The sequence below is a fragment of the Carassius gibelio genome, chromosome A22 (assembly GCF_023724105.1).
Source record: "Carassius gibelio isolate Cgi1373 ecotype wild population from Czech Republic chromosome A22, carGib1.2-hapl.c, whole genome shotgun sequence".
Taxonomy (NCBI): Eukaryota; Metazoa; Chordata; class Actinopteri; order Cypriniformes; family Cyprinidae; genus Carassius; species Carassius gibelio.
In genome coordinates this window covers 9,598,463-9,615,992 of record NC_068392.1, presented here as the reverse complement: position 1 = coordinate 9,615,992, position 17,530 = coordinate 9,598,463, and the positions used below count along the sequence as shown (strand labels likewise).

The 17,530-nt window shown below is 36.4% G+C and overlaps 2 protein-coding genes and 1 long non-coding RNA gene across 4 annotated transcripts in view; 2 read left to right on the top strand and 1 right to left on the bottom strand.

Moving 5' to 3' along the window:
* Positions 1-4,028, bottom strand: part of LOC127943146 (uncharacterized) — a 38,302-nt gene extending 34,274 nt beyond the window's left edge. The window contains exons 1-2 of the long non-coding RNA XR_008149567.1: positions 3,601-4,028; positions 2,085-2,122 (exon numbers count right to left, since the gene is read on the bottom strand). This is a non-coding gene — a long non-coding RNA (uncharacterized LOC127943146). The remainder of the gene's footprint in view (positions 1-2,084; positions 2,123-3,600) is intronic.
* Positions 1-17,530, top strand: part of LOC127943135 (protein strawberry notch homolog 2) — a 296,904-nt gene that overhangs the window by 55,189 nt on the left and 224,185 nt on the right. The gene's annotated exons all lie outside the window — the stretch shown is intronic.
* Positions 11,448-16,293, top strand: LOC127943138 (transmembrane protein 161A). Of its 2 annotated transcripts, none has more exons than XM_052539337.1 (12): positions 11,448-11,609; positions 12,625-12,728; positions 12,803-12,886; positions 12,978-13,075; positions 13,164-13,320; positions 13,485-13,636; positions 13,775-13,835; positions 13,926-14,069; positions 14,174-14,287; positions 14,468-14,642; positions 14,775-14,871; positions 15,207-16,293. In XM_052539337.1, exons 1-12 carry the CDS (start codon positions 11,607-11,609, stop codon positions 15,500-15,502), a joined length of 1,485 nt encoding a protein of 494 aa, XP_052395297.1. In that variant the 5' UTR covers positions 11,448-11,606; the 3' UTR covers positions 15,503-16,293. The 2 variants fall into 2 exon arrangements, with proteins under 2 accessions (XP_052395297.1, XP_052395298.1); XM_052539338.1 differs by lacking the exon at positions 11,448-11,609 and adding an exon at positions 12,183-12,449.

Sequence of the window (17,530 nt, the reverse complement as noted above, 5' to 3'; positions counted from 1 at the left end):
CTTTTAATGCATATTTACGCAATTTGAATAATCTATAAATGGAAAACATTGGCGTGAATATATAATAACATATATTATAAACAAATGTATATGAAATATAAATATAGAAAATAAACATATAAAAATTTGCATGAGTGCAGACAAGCAGATGGAGTCTCTCTCCCTCCTTCTCTCTCTCTCTCTCTCTCTCTCTCTCTCACGCACGCGTTATTTTCCATTACAATATATTCCCCAGTTCATTTGAAAATGGGATCTCCAGGTTGCTCCATAAAAAAAGACTGTTCTATTTAGCAAGAGGAAAGCAAGATATTTCGTGTGCACTAAAGAAACACTACAGTACAAAGCAATAAATATATTTCGTCTGCTGAAAACCTCGACTCTGTGTTTTACATAAAAGGAAATAAAAAAACAAGTGGAGATTGTTGTGAAAGCTATAATGCAGCCTCATGCAAGCGCGTGGCCTAAATGTAAAATAATAGAGCACTTAACCTACCAAAATAGATAGGCCTACTGATGAATAAAATATCAAATATAAAATATAAATATAAAATGATATGATGAAAGAAGATGATGAAATATTTTTTACGAGCGTTTAACGAAACGCTTCCAATATGTATAATTTTCCCAAAGATGATTTTTAAACATCTTCGGTTCATGAACAACTTTTTTATTTCTAGCGAGGCTGCAGATTAGTTTAACTTTAAGTATATAACTGTATTAGTGATTATAGGCTAACATGTTTTTCAGTTTTATTTTAAGTTGTTGCATTTGTAAAGTTCCGATGTATCAAAACGAAGAGCTTCCTTCCACACGTAATCAAATTCTATTTTATGTTTAAAGCTAAGTCAATGTGTTTAAAAACACACGTAATGTAAGTGTAAAGACCTCAGTGTCCAGTTTTATTTGAGTAAAGCTTGCCGTTTATTTTTGCAATCAATAAGAATTGCCTTATTACAAAAAAATGGCAAATTGTTAGTTGTTTGTTATCGCTTATAGGCAATTCTTACATTAAACACGCTACAATAGGCTACTCATGCAAATACCACTGTGAGAGTCTTTCTGTCTTGCTCGCACCTTCTATCTCAACCCCCGACCTCTGATACACACACACACACACACACACACACACACACCTCCACATGATTTAGACACTCCCGCTCTTTGCGTCATGTCCTGTTTCAAACACGCTTCCCATCATTTTCAGAAATAGACTGTAATACAGGCCTATATAATACCAGCAGTTTTCAGCAATACATCGCACCTTTTAAACTAATAATCTTCAGCATATTTAAGCAACATTAATTCAACAATAACTTAAAACGTTTTAATAGCAATAAACAATAATATATAACGAACAATAATGAGAATTGCACTACTAAGATGTGTATTTTGCTATTTGATTTGCAGTTTGAGACACACAGACGCTCAGTCTCCAGATAACAGGCAGAAGGGATCTGTCCTTGGTGCTGAAGTTATATTAGTGCAGAAAAGACCAATGGAGTTCCTTAAAGGCTATTTTTCACAGTCATTTCATGCTGAAGTATAAGTTTGACATATATGCTAGCATTTTCTGGTTTTTCCACAGTTGATTATTTTTAATTTCCTACTAAAAAAGCTTATATTCGCTCCACAGGACTGTATCAATAGTAATAGACTAGTGATAGTAGGTTAATGCAAATTGTCAGTTTAACAGTTTAACTGTCAGTTATTCAGTCAAAATAAATATATAAAAGTTTTTAAACCGTTTTAAACAATTTAAATCATTTATACATGGAAACGAAATACTGTTGGTATCTTCAAAGATCAAAAATCGGTCATAAACCTGAATTTATCTATATTTACTGAAACGTGGCTGGAAGTATTTTTTATTATATATCTGTTTATTTTAATATTTTACAGTTTGTATTACATTATTAAGTATAAAGTTCTATCGCTAAACACTTATATAATCAACGTTTCAATTACATTTCATTTTCTTTACTCATTACACATAATTCATTACTCTATAACAGCCGAAACAAAACGACACTGTAAACGTTCATATAACAAAACAAAACCATCTATCAAATCGTATTAATTCTTACCTTTTAGTGGACAATGATGACCGGTCATCTTTGAGTGCCTGGAGGAACAGAAGTTGTAATGAGAAACGAACGAGTCCTTAGTTTATTTAGCTATTAAAATTCTTGCTGGTTTGATTTTTTGAAAGTATTATTAATAACTACTGAGCCTAGTGCTGCAATAATGTCAATAAAAAAGAGCTATTTGATTAGATTGACTTGTAACAACACTGAAAATATAAAGTAAAACGTTTACTAGAGCACACTGACATTACAACATGCAGTTTACAGAAGTACAACCACGTGCTCTTCTCAATCTCACACACACTAGCATCATTTTAGACCCAAAAACCTGGCCAAGAAGCATTTTTTCAGGTCAGATAATACATTTTTAAAGTATAAAAACATAATAATAATATAGGCCTTAAATACGTGTAGGCTACTATGGAAAACATCTCTTAAAATAGCCTACAAGGAGTATCTTTCAGTCTGTTGTGGCTGGGTAGAATACAGTTTAGAAAAAACGTTTGGGGCCTTTTGTGGGGTTCCAGGGATCCTCTTGGTCTCTATTGTTGGCTGCTCCAAAGGCCTGATTAATTAATTTCACACTGTAGCTCCGGAGAAGATTTTCCCACAAACAAGTGACCGAAAAAAAAAACCAGCCCTAAAGAAAGAAGTCAACATCAAGTTCAACAACGTGCGGGCTGCTCATTATCATGACAATAACGTCTGGGAGCACAGAAGTCCCCTTAACAAGAGGGTCTGGCGTCAACACACTCCACCTCCAGGACCCCGGGACATTTTCCCAGGCTCCTCTAACAATCGCACAACTGTTTGCTCCCCGGACTCGCCTAATGATCACTTCATACAACGCTCAAAAGATGATTTAGTTAAAATACGCCACATTAACTCTGACAAATGGAAACTTTTTTTCCCTTAACAAAAACATCGTGGGGATTAGATTGAGTTGAATGTTAAATTTGCACACGTTTATTTAGACTAAAAACTTGTTTTTAGCTATCTCAGCAATTTACTGGCATTTGTGACTGCCTTAAAAAAATATATGTTAGCTACTGTAAAAATACAGTGAAACATTTTAGCTGCCTTTTGTTTTTTTTACTGTAGCTATATTTTATAGTTTCAAACTCGTTCAATAATATAAATGGGCTATACATGCATATTTAAGGTACTAAAATCTGAAAAGGTGACAAATGATTCAAATGTTGGCGACCATAGCCAATGGAAACACAAACGGAGCACATCGTTAACTAAACAAACATTAGCAAAACAATCAAGAGTAAAACACTGCTATAAACATGGACCAAATAACAAAGTGTAACAAAACGTGAGGAAAACTAACTTTTATGTTGTATTCTAAATGTAGCCTGCTTATTTTCATATAGAATACCTATTAAGTACACAGTCAACCGAGCAACAGGATTTATTTTAGAAATTTTAAACTATTTTGCGTTAAAATGATTAACATTTTTACAGTGCAGTTTAGGCTGTATTGATAGTAATGTCATGAGTATTCACTTACCAAACCTGAGGTGATCCATAACAGCATAATCAAATCTAATCCACAAGCAGATATCAAAAAACTCGTAAAGGCAGAGGTCTTTGCAGCAGTGCATTTGTTAAAAACCACGAACTATGCCCGAGAATCGCGTTAACTCGCTACTACGTCACTATAAAGAGCAACGCGAAAGGTACTGATGTCAGTTAGTGACAAACAGCCATTGACTTTGGCTTGAGTGATCTGACTCTCAAGTGCACATACAGCCTGTTATCCAAATTCTTAGCAAGTATCTTGTGCTACTATCCGAGGACTGCTATGATCGAGTCTGTCGCTGGTCCCCGCGCGTGGACGTGTGCAGAAACTCAAGCAGCTCGCGCTTAAACGACGTCCCGTCGTGAATTGATGAGTTATTGTTCCAAAGTCTGCGTGCATGATCCATTTAGAGTTACGCCCATCTTATTTCTCTCGCTGGTTTGGCTTGACAACTGGGCAGACTAAAAAGAAAACTCCTTAGTTTCGTTCTTTCTGCGAATACGCGAAGACATAAACGCAACTTATCCATAAGAAGCTTGGATTCAATTGCACATGTATAGACCTACTTGTAAAACCATCACAAAGCTAGGTGCATGTGATCATATCTTTAGATTCCTGTAATGACAGCACACACGCATGCACTTAAGTGCGTGCGGTGCAGGCCGCAAGCCGCAAAATAACTTTCATGTTATTTATTAAAAACACATTTTTCTTTCTTGTTATATGTTCGTAGTTTGAAATATTCTGCATTTTCTGATGGCATTTTTGTATTAATATGGGTCAAATCCGATCACTCTGTATGTCGTACTTGCATTTAAATAGAACTTTTGACATCACAGAATCGGTGAAGTTATAAACTATTTTTATAGCTTAAATAAATATAGGCACATATTTTACAAGGTCAAAAAAATGACACCACTCAAAGAGAAGCAATAAAATTAGTCTGATTCAGCAGCAGCAAAAAAAAAAAACCTCTTTACACAATACAACGCAACCGATATTTCTACTTAATTTAATCTTCAGACAAACTGGTTCCATTCAACATTTATTTTGGCCTTTTATTAACACGTCGTCACCGAAACCACTAGAAAACAGCGACACCCATCGGTAAGACACTTTAACATGGATGTGAGATCATCATAAGACTGAGCTTTCCGTCTATCAATTATGCATGTTTATATGTCAAGAGACAATCTGTGTAAAACATAACCATCTCATAATATCCATATTATATTTTAAATAGGGTAGTTTTTAAATAATTCAAAACAAATAATATTAGGAGCTGTTTTACTTTTTTTTTTTTTTAATAAAGCAGATTTCTGTAACATCTTTGAGACATGTGGCCTACACATAAAAAATAAATAAATAAATTAACGAACTATAGGCTACATACCTATAGCCTGTTTCAAATAATAACAGCCTGGCAAAGCACCAGACTGTACAACGTAATCGTTTAGATGTAGCCTAGCTAAAATTAATTTAGCTATCACGTTTTATTTGATGTTATTATAAACAAAATTATCGACATACTACATCAACGTCAGTAAAAAAAAAAAAAAAAAAAAACTCAAGACAGATATCACAAGTTAAAATCAGATTATTAAACCCGAAAGACTGTTAAAATATAAAGCCCAGTCTTAACATAAGTGTATAGCCTACTGGAACGACTTTATGTATTAAGATTATTATTAATATGTTAAAAGGTAAAATGCTAAAACGGGTATTGCATTTTGTTATTTATCTATTTTTTATATATATAAAACCATTAAAAAGAATGACAGTACAAGATTGCCCTAAAATGCACTTTTACATTAAAAAAAAAAACATAAATAAAAATATGACAATTATAGGCTACCATAAATATACCATAAATAACAGAGCAAAAAATAATACTAATTTCGCCTAATACTCGCCTAAAAAAAGTGAATTGGACATTTGTTGACTATGATAATATTTAAAATATATTCACTCAAGAATATGTGAACCTACATGAACTGTTGTGGACAACATATCTTGACATTCAAATTGAGGTCAAAAACCTATCAAAATAACAATATATCAAAATCGATTATAGACTATGCTTCGTACAAAATGAAACCATTCATTACAACATTTGAGGATCGTCGTAAAATGAGACTGAGATTCTACAAACAATACTCAACCCCAGCACTTCCTAATTAGTCTGTTTTAATTACGCAAAGCTATGCTATTGTAGCAGGAACCAAATGTTTTAAGGATTAAGGGTTTACTGCATTCCGAAAAACAAATCAATAATAAGAGTTACGTTTCTCTTTTAACAACCAGTGAAAATGTTTAAATATCATACGCTTTTGTTTCAATGACCCAATTTTAGAAAACATAAGGTGCTTAAAGGTGACACTTTAAGCAAATTATACACGTTTATGTTTGACCCCAGGCCACACACCAAATTTGAGCAAAAACCTTTGGGTTAAATGATTTTCGTTGCATAACAATTAATACCAATTGCCCTCGAGCATTCTCAAAAGTCTATGGCGAATCCTACCTAAAGTTTACGAAATTGGTGCAGAAACATTCTATGCACACTTAAGGTTTATGGCAGGATAGATGTTACTTTTCAATTCTGATCATTTCAAGCAAAAACATTGTATGCGATACACAGCATACTCAAACAACACGTCATAAAAACAATAAGCATCATATTTAAAAGAAAGAAAAATATCCTTAAACTTAATACATTAGCCAGTTTTTCGTATGTAATCAGATTAAAGTAGGCCTATTTAGAAGGATTTTTGGAGCACAAATACTGTATTTTGTCCTAATTAAAGCAAGACAGCATTTAGGAATCTTTTTCTCTCTACTAAATTACAAACACTCAGTACCTCTTCCAAACCAGCACGTTCAAAAGAGTTTACACGAGTATACATACCCAAAGTTGTTGTCGTTGTGGAGAGATGTTTCCACAGTGTCTGTTTCGTGGGAAAAGACTTGCCTGGGAATGTCCCAGTCCTTTAATTGGAGCCGGACTGGATTTTATGGAAATGAGCATTGAACATTAGTCTTAACGAGTGATTGGCACATATAAGAAGAGTGCAAGGGGCATACTCATGTCTTTTAGCAACGCAATTCAGAAGGTCAAGTTCAAGCGCATATCTCAGCTCTCTCAATGCGTGTGACCAATTATCATGCAAGTCGCGTGAAAGCCATGTGCGTCTGGAGCACTATACAAGGTGCATCAGGCTGAAAACAGTTCAACTGCGTGGATTCTTCATTTAAAAGCTTTTAGTGATAGAACTTATCATTTTAAAAGAAGAAGAAGAAAGAAATAAGTTTTTAACTTTATGTAAAATTTCATGAAAATAACCATGAAAACATTAATCAAAGTTTAATGTTATGACTATTTATTTCCAGTTACACAAATTATTTTTTTAATTATTCAAGATGATATCATTTGATTAAGATATGGTTTTGTTTATTTAGTTGCGTCCTTTTCCAACAAAGACATTGGCCAATTTCTTAGCAAATGTATTTATTTAATTGAAAAAGCTACTTCTAAAATTGTTTGTAAAAGATTTTAAACTCAAAATGTAAACTACATGTGTGCGCTCTTACAAATAAAAATGATCTTATCATGACAAATTTGACCTGTAGGGTTTATGTGTTGTTTTATGGTTCTTTGGAATGTTTTGATGGTGTATTGTAGCTTTTTCAGAGGTGTGTTATCCAAAACTAGAAACTATGGTCACAAGTTCCATCGTTACAGAGTTCCATGAAACATGCGACTATATTAGCTAAGAAACACCCCAAATCAGTTTCTGTGTTCTTCAAAACACCAGCTGGTTTTTCAAGTGGAAAAATGTAGACAGGTTTCCACCTTTCTTTTAGGTTCTGTTGTGTGTGTTCTGTGTGTTTTATTATGTGATTTGCAAATGTAGTATTATCTAGGATGTATTTTCTATGCCAGTGTGAAAAATACATTTCTGTTCAGGAAATCTGTACAGAGAATAAAGTTAAACAAAATTAAACTAAACTTACATTTAAAAACATTGCAGCAGGAACATTTTAAGTTCCACAAATGACTTCTTTATTCTTTAGAAAATCACACTGCAGTGCATTATTTTCCTTTTAATGGATGTTTCCTAGAACCAATTATATGATGATCTGGCAGCATTTCCAAAAAAGCATCATAAACCTAGTGCAGAGATGCCCAAACCAAGACCTGTGGGCCAAAGTGGATGACCCTCTATTTGGCCAGCTATGCCATGAAAATTGAAAACCTTCCATCTTCATTTCATTTTTCTTCACAGTGAAAATCTGGGCACCTCTGACCTAGCAGATCAAAGACCATTGTCCGTTGGTGCCAATGGTTTCTATGATATGTTAGGCTTTCACTACTTTTGGGAAAACAGAACTAAAAGAGATAGTTCACACAAAAGTGAAAATTCTGTCATCATTTACTGACCCTCATGTCCTTCCAAATCTGTATGAGTTGCTTTCTTATGTTGAAAATAAAAGAAGATATTTTGAAGATTGCTGGTAATCAAACAGAATACTATGAATGTCAATGGGAACCACCAACTGTTTTATTTTTGGGTGTACTATCCCTTTAAGACCTTGTAATCAAGAACTTCTAATCTACAAAGAACAGGACCTATACAGCACACATGATTCTTGAAAATAAAGGGATCTTAAAATTATATGTAAACACTTTACAGCATGTTGGGATCTATCAGGATTTACCAATTTAAAGGGGGTGAAATGCTATTTCATGCATACTGAGTTTTTACACTGTTAAAAGAGTTGGATTCCCATGCTAAACATGGACAAAGTTTCAAAAATTAAGTTGTACGTTTGAAGGAGTATTTTTGTTCCAAAAATACTCCTTCCGGTTTGTCACAAGTTTTGGAAAGTTTTTTTCGAGTATGGCTCTGTGTGACGTTAGATAGAGCGGAATTTCCTTATATGGGTCCTAAGGCACTTCTGCCGGAAGAGCGCGCGCTCCCGTATAGCAGAGCAGAGACGAGACATTCACTGATCAGAGCGATTCACTGATCAGAGCGAGAGCGTCGCGGAATGTCACAAAAGGAGAGTTTTTTTGGTTGCCAGGGCAAGACAACCCTGCACAGATTACCAAAAGAGAAACAGCATTAAGGGACCAGTGGATGGAGTTAATTTTTACAGAGCATCAACGGAGTTGTGCAAGTGTTTGTTCCCTGCATTTCGAAGATGCTTGTTTTACAAACAAGGCCCAGTTTGACGCCAGATTTGCACATCGTTTATTTCTTAAGGATAATGCAGTCCCAACGAAAAAGGGTCACGATCGTGTGTTGGAACCGCATGCGGTGAGTAAAACTGCTTCAAATATCTCTGTGTTGTTAACTTAGCTATCGGCGCATAAGCACATCAAGTAAACAACATGCGATGTTGTCATCAAACTGAACTTTCCACATGTACAGCTTATATAAAAAAAAACAAACTACAAAGTGTAACTTAGTCATTTTCCAAAACCGCTAAGCAAATATATACAGTTTCAGTACATACCACATAGAGACGTTGCTGCTGATGCTGCTCTTGTTAAATTTCAGCCTCAGGATCTGATTCTGGATCATAAATATACAGTGAATCTGACTGTTAGCCATGGTTTGTTTTGGTTGGTTTTGTCCTCAAGGTGTCACAGCTTCCAAACGCTCTCAACGCAAAAGCCTACTGGCGCTAGTGATTCTTTAGCTCCGCCCACACGTCACACCTCCAGACGGTCGTGTTTTTCTGGGAAAAATCGGTACAGACTATCTTTCTCTTATGAATATAATAAAACTAAAGACTTTTTGGAGTTATGAAGGATGCAGTACTACTCTATAGGTACTCAAGATTAACAGGATATTGAGTGAAAACGAGCATTCCCCCCCCCCCTTTAAGAGCATTAAATAACATGTTGGGAAGAACAAAATTACATTTAAAGGATCAAAAACAGCTGAGAGCAGGATTCAGTCCCAGTTGTTCACATCAACCATCATCACAGCTGTAGTAAACATAAAATCTACTATAGTATAAACACTTAACCTTAAAGGGGGGGTGAAATGTTATTTCATGCATACTGAGTTTTTTACACTGTTAAAGAGTTGGATTCCCATGCTAAACATGGACAAAGTTTCAAAAATTAAATTGTACGTTTGAAGGAGTATTTTTGTTCCCAAAATACTCCTTCCGGTTTGTCACAAGTTTCGGAAAGTTTTTTTCGAGTATGGCTCTGTGTGACGTTAGATGGAGCGAATTTCCTTATATGGATCCTTGGGCACTTCTGCCGGAAGAACGCGCGCTCCTGTATAGCAAGGCTGGGCAGCACAGACATTTCACTGATCAGAGCGATTCACTGATCAGAGCGAGAGCGTCGCGAAAAGTCACAAAAGGAGTGTGTTTTTGGTTGCCAGGGCAAGACAACCCTGCACAGATTACCAAAAAAAAACCAGCATTAAGGGACCAGTGGATGGAGTTTATTTTTACAGAGCATCAACGGAGTTGTGCAATTGTTTGTGTTTGTTCCCTGCATTTCGAAGATGCTTGTTCACAAGGCCCAGTTTGACGACGGATTTGCATATCGTTTATTTCTTAAGGATGATGCAATCCCAAGGAAAAAGGGTCACGATCGTGTGTTGGAACCGCAGGCGGTGAGTAAAACTGCTTCAAATATCTCTGCCTCCTTGTTAGTGCGTCCCCTCCCATGCCAAAGACCCGGGTTCGAGCCCCGCTCGGAGCAAGTCGTTGCTGCTGCTGCTTTCGTTCAGTTTCAGCCTCTGGATCTGATTCTGGATCATAAATAAACGTCTGAATCTGACTGTAAGCCATGGTTTGTTTTGGATGATGGGTTTTCCCTCAAGGTAATGTCACAGCTTCCACATGCTCTCAACGCAAAAGCCTATTCGCGCTCGTGATTCTTTAGCTCCGCCCACACGTCACGCCTCCAGCCGGTCGTGTTTTTCCGGGAAAAATTGGTACAGACTATCTTTCTCTTATGAATATAATAAAACTAAAGACTTTTTGGATTTATGAAGGATGCAGTACTACTCTATATGTACTCAAGATTAACAGGATATTGAGTGAAAACGAGCATTTCACCCCCCCTTTAAATATTGCTCTTCAAATCACCACCGAATGTCATAACTGTCGTCATTTACATTCACATTTAGTCATTTAGCAGACGCTTTCATTCAAAGCTATTTACAATAAGAATAAAACAAGCAATTCGTGACAGGAAGTACTCGTAAAACAAAGTTTCAGACATTGTTCATATTAGTACAAGTACTAGACGGGGGATTAAAGTTAGTAATTAATTAATTAATTAAATAACTAATTAAGTAACTATTTTTTTAGTAATTAGAATGCAGTCAAATGTTGACAAAAGATTAGTTTTCAGTTGTCGCTTGAAAACTGTCAGGGATTCAGCATCCCGGATGGGGGTGGGAAGATCATTCCACCAGCCAGGAACAGTGAATGAAAGTGTTATGTAAAGTGATTTTGTGCCTCTCTCTATAGGTACCATGATGCGTCACTAGTTGTCAGTAATAGACTGGATACATTTAAAGTAAAATTTGGGTTGATAAGTAAGGATTCAATCCTACAAAGTTAGGAATTAAATTAAGACCTTAAGTGAATAACCATCCACATTTCCTAGCGAATATCCTATTATATATTCTAAAACTGACTTTGTCGTTTGAAAGTTTGTTGCCAAAACACCTGTCCATTTCAACGTTGCCCCCCTCCCACAGTTTTATTTCTGTCCTTGAAGACCCACTAATGACATTCACCGTTCCAGCACTAGGACCAATCAACTTGCTGATATATTGCCAGTTCGACCAATAGAATTGCAGCTCTCATGCTGCTTCGACACGGCCCAATCAGAACGGGCGACTGTCGCACACGTCATCAAAAATACTCCTTCAGCTGTTCGAACACTCAAGTGTCAGCACGAGAGCTGCTTCATGGGACGTTAACCCATTCATTAAACTCACCAAACGAAGATGGTTAGTATATTTACTTATTTTGCCGTTTAATCGACTTGTAAATGTTCTCTTTTACACGACCGATCCGGTTGATTGTTGTTTGCAGCTTCTATATTAATTTCATGTTAGCATTGATGATAGCTGGTAGACTGGTTTGTTTTGGACTAAAGTTCGTTAACGTTAGTAGTATTTTGGATCCAAATTAGCGTTACTTGTCTAACTTGTGCAAGTAACTATGGCATTACAGTTGCGCTGTTTCTGGGTTTTGTATCTCAATAGTAGCTCTAAATAATTGGTTAGCTGTAGCATGTTAGCTAACTACCCATGCCTTCCCATGTCTTGCGGTGGGGGGTGTTTGCAATGCCACCATCTGCTTATTTTGACAGCATGGCTCCTGTGCTCTTCTTGAGTGACTGGCACAGACCCACAATCAGCGTTGGTAGAAGTACTGTACAAATACCAGAACAAAGTTAAAGGAATTTTATGGGTTCAAAACAAATTACTTTTGGTATTTAAGTTTGTAAAGCAAACAAAAATCGCGTTTACTGCATGTTTTGCTTTAGCTATGGAATTCTATAAGGGACGGAATGTGTCCTGTATATACTTTTATACAATATATTTGTTAGAATAACTACGAAACTTGAACATTGTCGCTGTTAAATCTAGACTAATGTAATGAAATCACTTACTAAACGTGTCAGTGCAAACTTGCATTTAATTTTCAACCCCCCTCGTGCAATAAAGCTGACAAACGGGGTAATAATCCCGCGAAGTGCGCAAGAATACCAGAAGAGGACTGTTTACATAGGAACAAATCCAGCGAATGTCCTTCCGCCTAGCAATAGTCCCACCGATACCTAGGTATTATTTAGACCGTTTTATAGCTTGAATAACTAATATTAGTGCTTTAGCAGACATTTTAACTTTAAAACTCTCCAGAAGGCCTTGCCCCATACATGGGTTGTTTTTATTTACTCTGAAAGCATGAGTCAACATTATTTTCTGTGCTAACTGACATGTGTTTGTCTATTTTAAGGCTCTAATGGGAGTTCAGTTGGTGGTGAGCTTGCTGGCGGTCAGCATAATGCAAAGAATGGCCCCACATCTCTCCTTTGCTCGCTGGCTCTTATGTAACGGCAGGTATGCACGCCCTACTTTTTGATATAAACCTACTGAACATTAGTCTTTCTAATAACCCATATTGGTTTTCTTAGCCTTTTCAGGTTCAAACATCCATCTGAAGGCGAGTTGTGTGCCCTCGCAGGGAAACAGATTCCTAAGACCAGCAGGCGAGACAGGTGTGAGCTTGATTCAGTTGCATGCCACTGTTACTTTTCTGTTGGGGAATTCACAAACTTGTTGGAATTCAGAACCTCTTGTTGTTGCCAGGAGACAAAATGGACATGGAGAATCCAAGCCGCTCACAGTTCCGAAAGACATTGATCTTCGTCTGGAGAGCGCGCCTGTTAATGTCTTGGATGCACTCGGTAGGTCTTCATCTGGGTTCTTGCACCAAAAACGGCTTTAAATAAGTATAAACGTATAGGTTAATCTTATTTTTCCTGTTCTTCACAGTTTTGCGGTTCTTTGTGGAGTACCAGTGGCTGATTGACTTCGCCATCTATGCCACAGGGATCTACCTCTTCACCGAAGGCTACTATAGTGTAGTGGATGCCAGCAAGGAAGTAAATATTTCTTCCATCTGGTGTGTGCTGACTGTTTTCTTCTGTTTGTATCCTTCAGCATTGCAGTCCTTTGGCTTAACAGACCTGAAGCTACCTGAGAAATTCAGATGCGACTTACCTCATCTTAAAAAAAGAACAGTGACAGAATAATAATTTTTTTGTCAATAATTTCTTGTAGGCTTGTGTTGTTGTCCTTGATTTAAGTTCTCAGGAGGACGCTGTATCTTCTCATGAGCCACTACTTTCGTTCTGAGGAGGGTGGCGAGCGCTCGGTGTGTCTGGCTTTCGGCTTCTTATCTCTTCTTATTGCGATGCTGGTCCTTGTAGTGAGAGAAGACTACCTGGAGTTTGGCCTTGAGCCCGGTATGTGGTTATCTGACCTATAGTTCTACAACCCAAAGGACATTTTTACCGCTTGCCACTGTGTTATGATGTTTTTTAGCTTATAACAGTGGATATTAAGTGGTTCTTTATCCATTTTTTTTGTTGTTGTTGTGGCAGGATTTACCAGTCTTTTTGACAATTTCGAGGTCTTTGCCAAACAGCATGGCTACGAGTGGTCGTAAGTAATACATCAATGGTTAGACAACATTAGACAAGCAATATATTCCTTTCTCTTCAAAACATCCACAATATTTTAACATATTTACAGTGTTCCCTTCACCAAACTATCAGTCAAGTTGGGGCTGGCTGTCATTTGTGCCTTCATTGGAGCTCTCCTTGCATTCCCTGGATTGCGATTGGCCCAGACTCACCTAGATGCCGTTGAGATGAACGCAGACCGTCCAATCATTCAGTAGGGCACTATAGATTGTATTGTAGAATTAAATATGAACAAAAATGACTATTGCATTCATGTAGAGTTAGATTTGATATGCCACAATTTGTTTTGCCTTTTAGGATCCTTTTGCACTTGAGTTTTCTGTCTCCACTGGTTATTCTTGTAATGTGGATTAAACCCATTGCTAGAGACTTCCTAGGGAACGCCCCCATGGGAAAGACCTCAGTTACCTTGTAAGTTGATCTGTAAGATAAATTAATTTTATATTATTTATTTTATATTTTAATGCTTTTTATTTTAATTTAATTCCTATATATATATATATATATATATAAATATATTTTTTTATTATATTTTTTCTTTCATATTTTCAAATTGTAATATTTGTATATAATTCCTTTCCCTTTTCCCAGACTTTCTAGTTCCGCTTTTAACTCCGTGCGTCTTTGGACGATTGTGGTGCTATGTGTGTTGCGGCTGCTGCTCGTCCGCTATCACCTGCAAGCCTACCTCAATCTGGCTCAGAAGTGGGTGGAGCAAATGAAGAAAGAGGCGGGGCGTATCGCTGCCATTGACATCCAGAGGAAGGTGGGGCTGAAATGCAAAGCAGCATTATGTAGATAACATATTACAAATCACAGAGTGCTTACTGTTTACAATAAATGCACGTTGTGATGTTGAAAATACAATAATGTAATGTTTTGAAACTCCTTTATGCAGGTGACACGAGTTTTCTGCTACTTGACTGTGGTTACCCTCCAGTACCTAATACCCATTCTGCTTGTGCTTTTCTCAACTTTGGCACTCAAATCTTTAGGTGGGTCACTACTCTTTTACTGACTGTTAAATAATTTGAATCTAAATGTGTGATTTTAAAATATATATATATATATATATATATATATATATATATATATATATATATATATATATATATATTATAATTTTTTTTTTTTTCTAAATATTTTAATATTTACTTAAATGTATTATTTTAATTAACTCAGTTTATTAATATAATTCAATATTTATTATCGTATATAAATTATTATTTAAGATTATTTAATGATTAAAAAAACTAAAAAGTAGAAACACAATACTTTTTTTTTTTATGTCAAATTAAACTTTTGTATTAAATTACAATGTACTCTCCAGGTGACTTTTCATGGGGCCTTGGAACAGAGACTCCGGGTGTAACCCCGGCTCCCATACTTCCCACCTCCCCTCCGCCCACCCCCAGACTGGAAGAAGACGAGGATATGGAAGACATGGAGGAGGACATTCAGGCCACCGTAGCTCACCTGATCGAGCTGTTTTCTGCCTTACGTGGGGTCCTCACACCCATTTTCTTCAGGGGCATCTTTGCCTTCCTCACGTGGTGGGTTGCGGCCTGTCAACTCATTAGCAGCCTCTTCGGCATCTACTTCCACCAGTATCTAATGCATAACTGAAAAGTGCCCTGCAATTAAGCTCTTTGTGCTGATTCCAGTTCTTCAAGGAAATGCAACATCAACACAAACAGTCAGGCAAACACATCTGATGTGCCAACAAGTTGAAGGCTGGCTCTTCGAAATACACTCTAATCTAAACCCTACTGTATTTTGCCTGTACCTGGTGGAAACTTTTGTTCGGTACAAATCAAAGTGTAGATGCGAGTTAACTGCATGCATAAGCTGTTTTGGTTTTCATCAGATCATCACTAAGCTCATCAAAGTTTTTTTAACCTCAGAAGTTTTCAGTCACATCACATGCATCCCCAGTTGCGGTGATCATTTCATTGAAATGCAATTCTAAGGACCTGGTATCTCAGGGATGTGGTCCAAAATAGCGTTTCTTCCACCAGCACAATATCATCAAGTGCAAAACCTGCAAAAACAGTTTAGCGCTGTAGTCCATGGACTGAAATTTCATTTTGTACTTTTGCCTTGGATGATTTTTAACAGAATGTTATGGTGTATTTTAAATACTGTGTTTGCTATGGCTGATGACGTGTAATATACAGCAGTCCTAAACATTTTACCCAAATGTTTCATGAATTTGAGGTTTTAATTTGTTTGCCTGTTATTGTACTACTGTCTTCAATCATAGGATCATAGGAAGTCATCAGGGATTTATATCATTTAAGACAGTAGGCTTAAAACAAACTAATAATTGAACACCTTAACAATTTATTTATTCATTTTTCTAATATCAATCAGCTTTCATTTGAATCAAAACAATAAACTGATCATTTAAAAAAAGACTCTTTTTGTGCTTCATCGTATTATTTTCCATTATTTATTTTGATGGTAAAATGTATGCAATAGTAACTCAAAATAACTATATATTTTCCTGATCAATATCTATACTAATTAATAAAAAAAGAGAATTGCAAACCAAATATGTGTGTTCTTTTGTTAAAGGGTAAAATTGTTACACAATGCCGATAAGCTCAACAAATATTGCCAGTTTAATCAGAATGGCTGATATACATTTGTCTAACTTTTGTAGTGTTAATAGCTAATATATTTCGTAAAACTAGTGAATTGTTGGGGAAATGAAAAAATCGGTGCATGATCTCATTTAAATGACATGCAAAATATTATAAATGCCAAACCATTTTTTGCAGCCCATTTTTTTAGACAACTAAATTGTATTTATGAATTAAATACCGTCTGTCATAATGACAAACACTTTTTTTTTTCAAGCCTTTAGTGTTGTGTCTGAAAGCTGACATGATTAATGGCTGACAAAATGTGACTTCCACAGTCAGAAAAGACAATGTCCCATTCAAAGGGTCAGATGGTCATATTTCTGACTAGTTTATTAGCTGGTGTGTAGGAATATGACTGATTTAAGTTATTTATCACAATATATTTTGTGTTGATTTTATTCAGCTCTATGGACATGTATTATTCTTCAAACAATGTTATCATTGTACATCTAAAAAAAGGTTGGTTGTGTATTTGTACATGGCCCATATAAGCCATTTTAGATTTTAATTTCTTTACATATGAATGAATATTGTTATTGGGGGTATATTTGAGGCATTGTAAGTAGATATTCATTAATTGCTTTGTGCATTAGTGTGTATATCCTCTGTCTCTCCACCAGACCGGTGCTGTCCCAGTAACGTCTCATCCTGAACTCAGACGGATATTTTTTCCCACATTGGGTTGGCTGATGACACGTCTGGAGGCCGTGTCTGGCTTAATGAAGTGGAGGGTGACGGGGTTGACATATCTGTATAATCACATTAATTATGTGCATCTGTCAGGGGGCCCAGTCTGATACCCGACTGTTGCTATAGGGACTGGACCGAGGACCATTCAGACATGCCCTGCAGACTCCCCCATTGGCCCCCCAGGACCTGCCCAGAGGTGACCTCTGTGGCCCTCTTTTCCACCATGGAATGGTAGTGTGTACTGACGAGCTGGAAAGATGATAATTGCAGCCAATTTTCTGTTTTTTAAAAGCTGAAGGGGTTCAAGATGGTGTGG

Excerpts from the sequence above, each read along its gene's own strand:
- LOC127943138 (XM_052539337.1), top strand. Across the intron at positions 14,070-14,173 it reads GCAGACCGTCCAATCATTCA|GATCCTTTTGCACTTGAGTT; the intron begins GTAGGGCACTAT and ends TTTGCCTTTTAG. Across the intron at positions 14,643-14,774 it reads CCATTGACATCCAGAGGAAG|GTGACACGAGTTTTCTGCTA; the intron begins GTGGGGCTGAAA and ends TCCTTTATGCAG.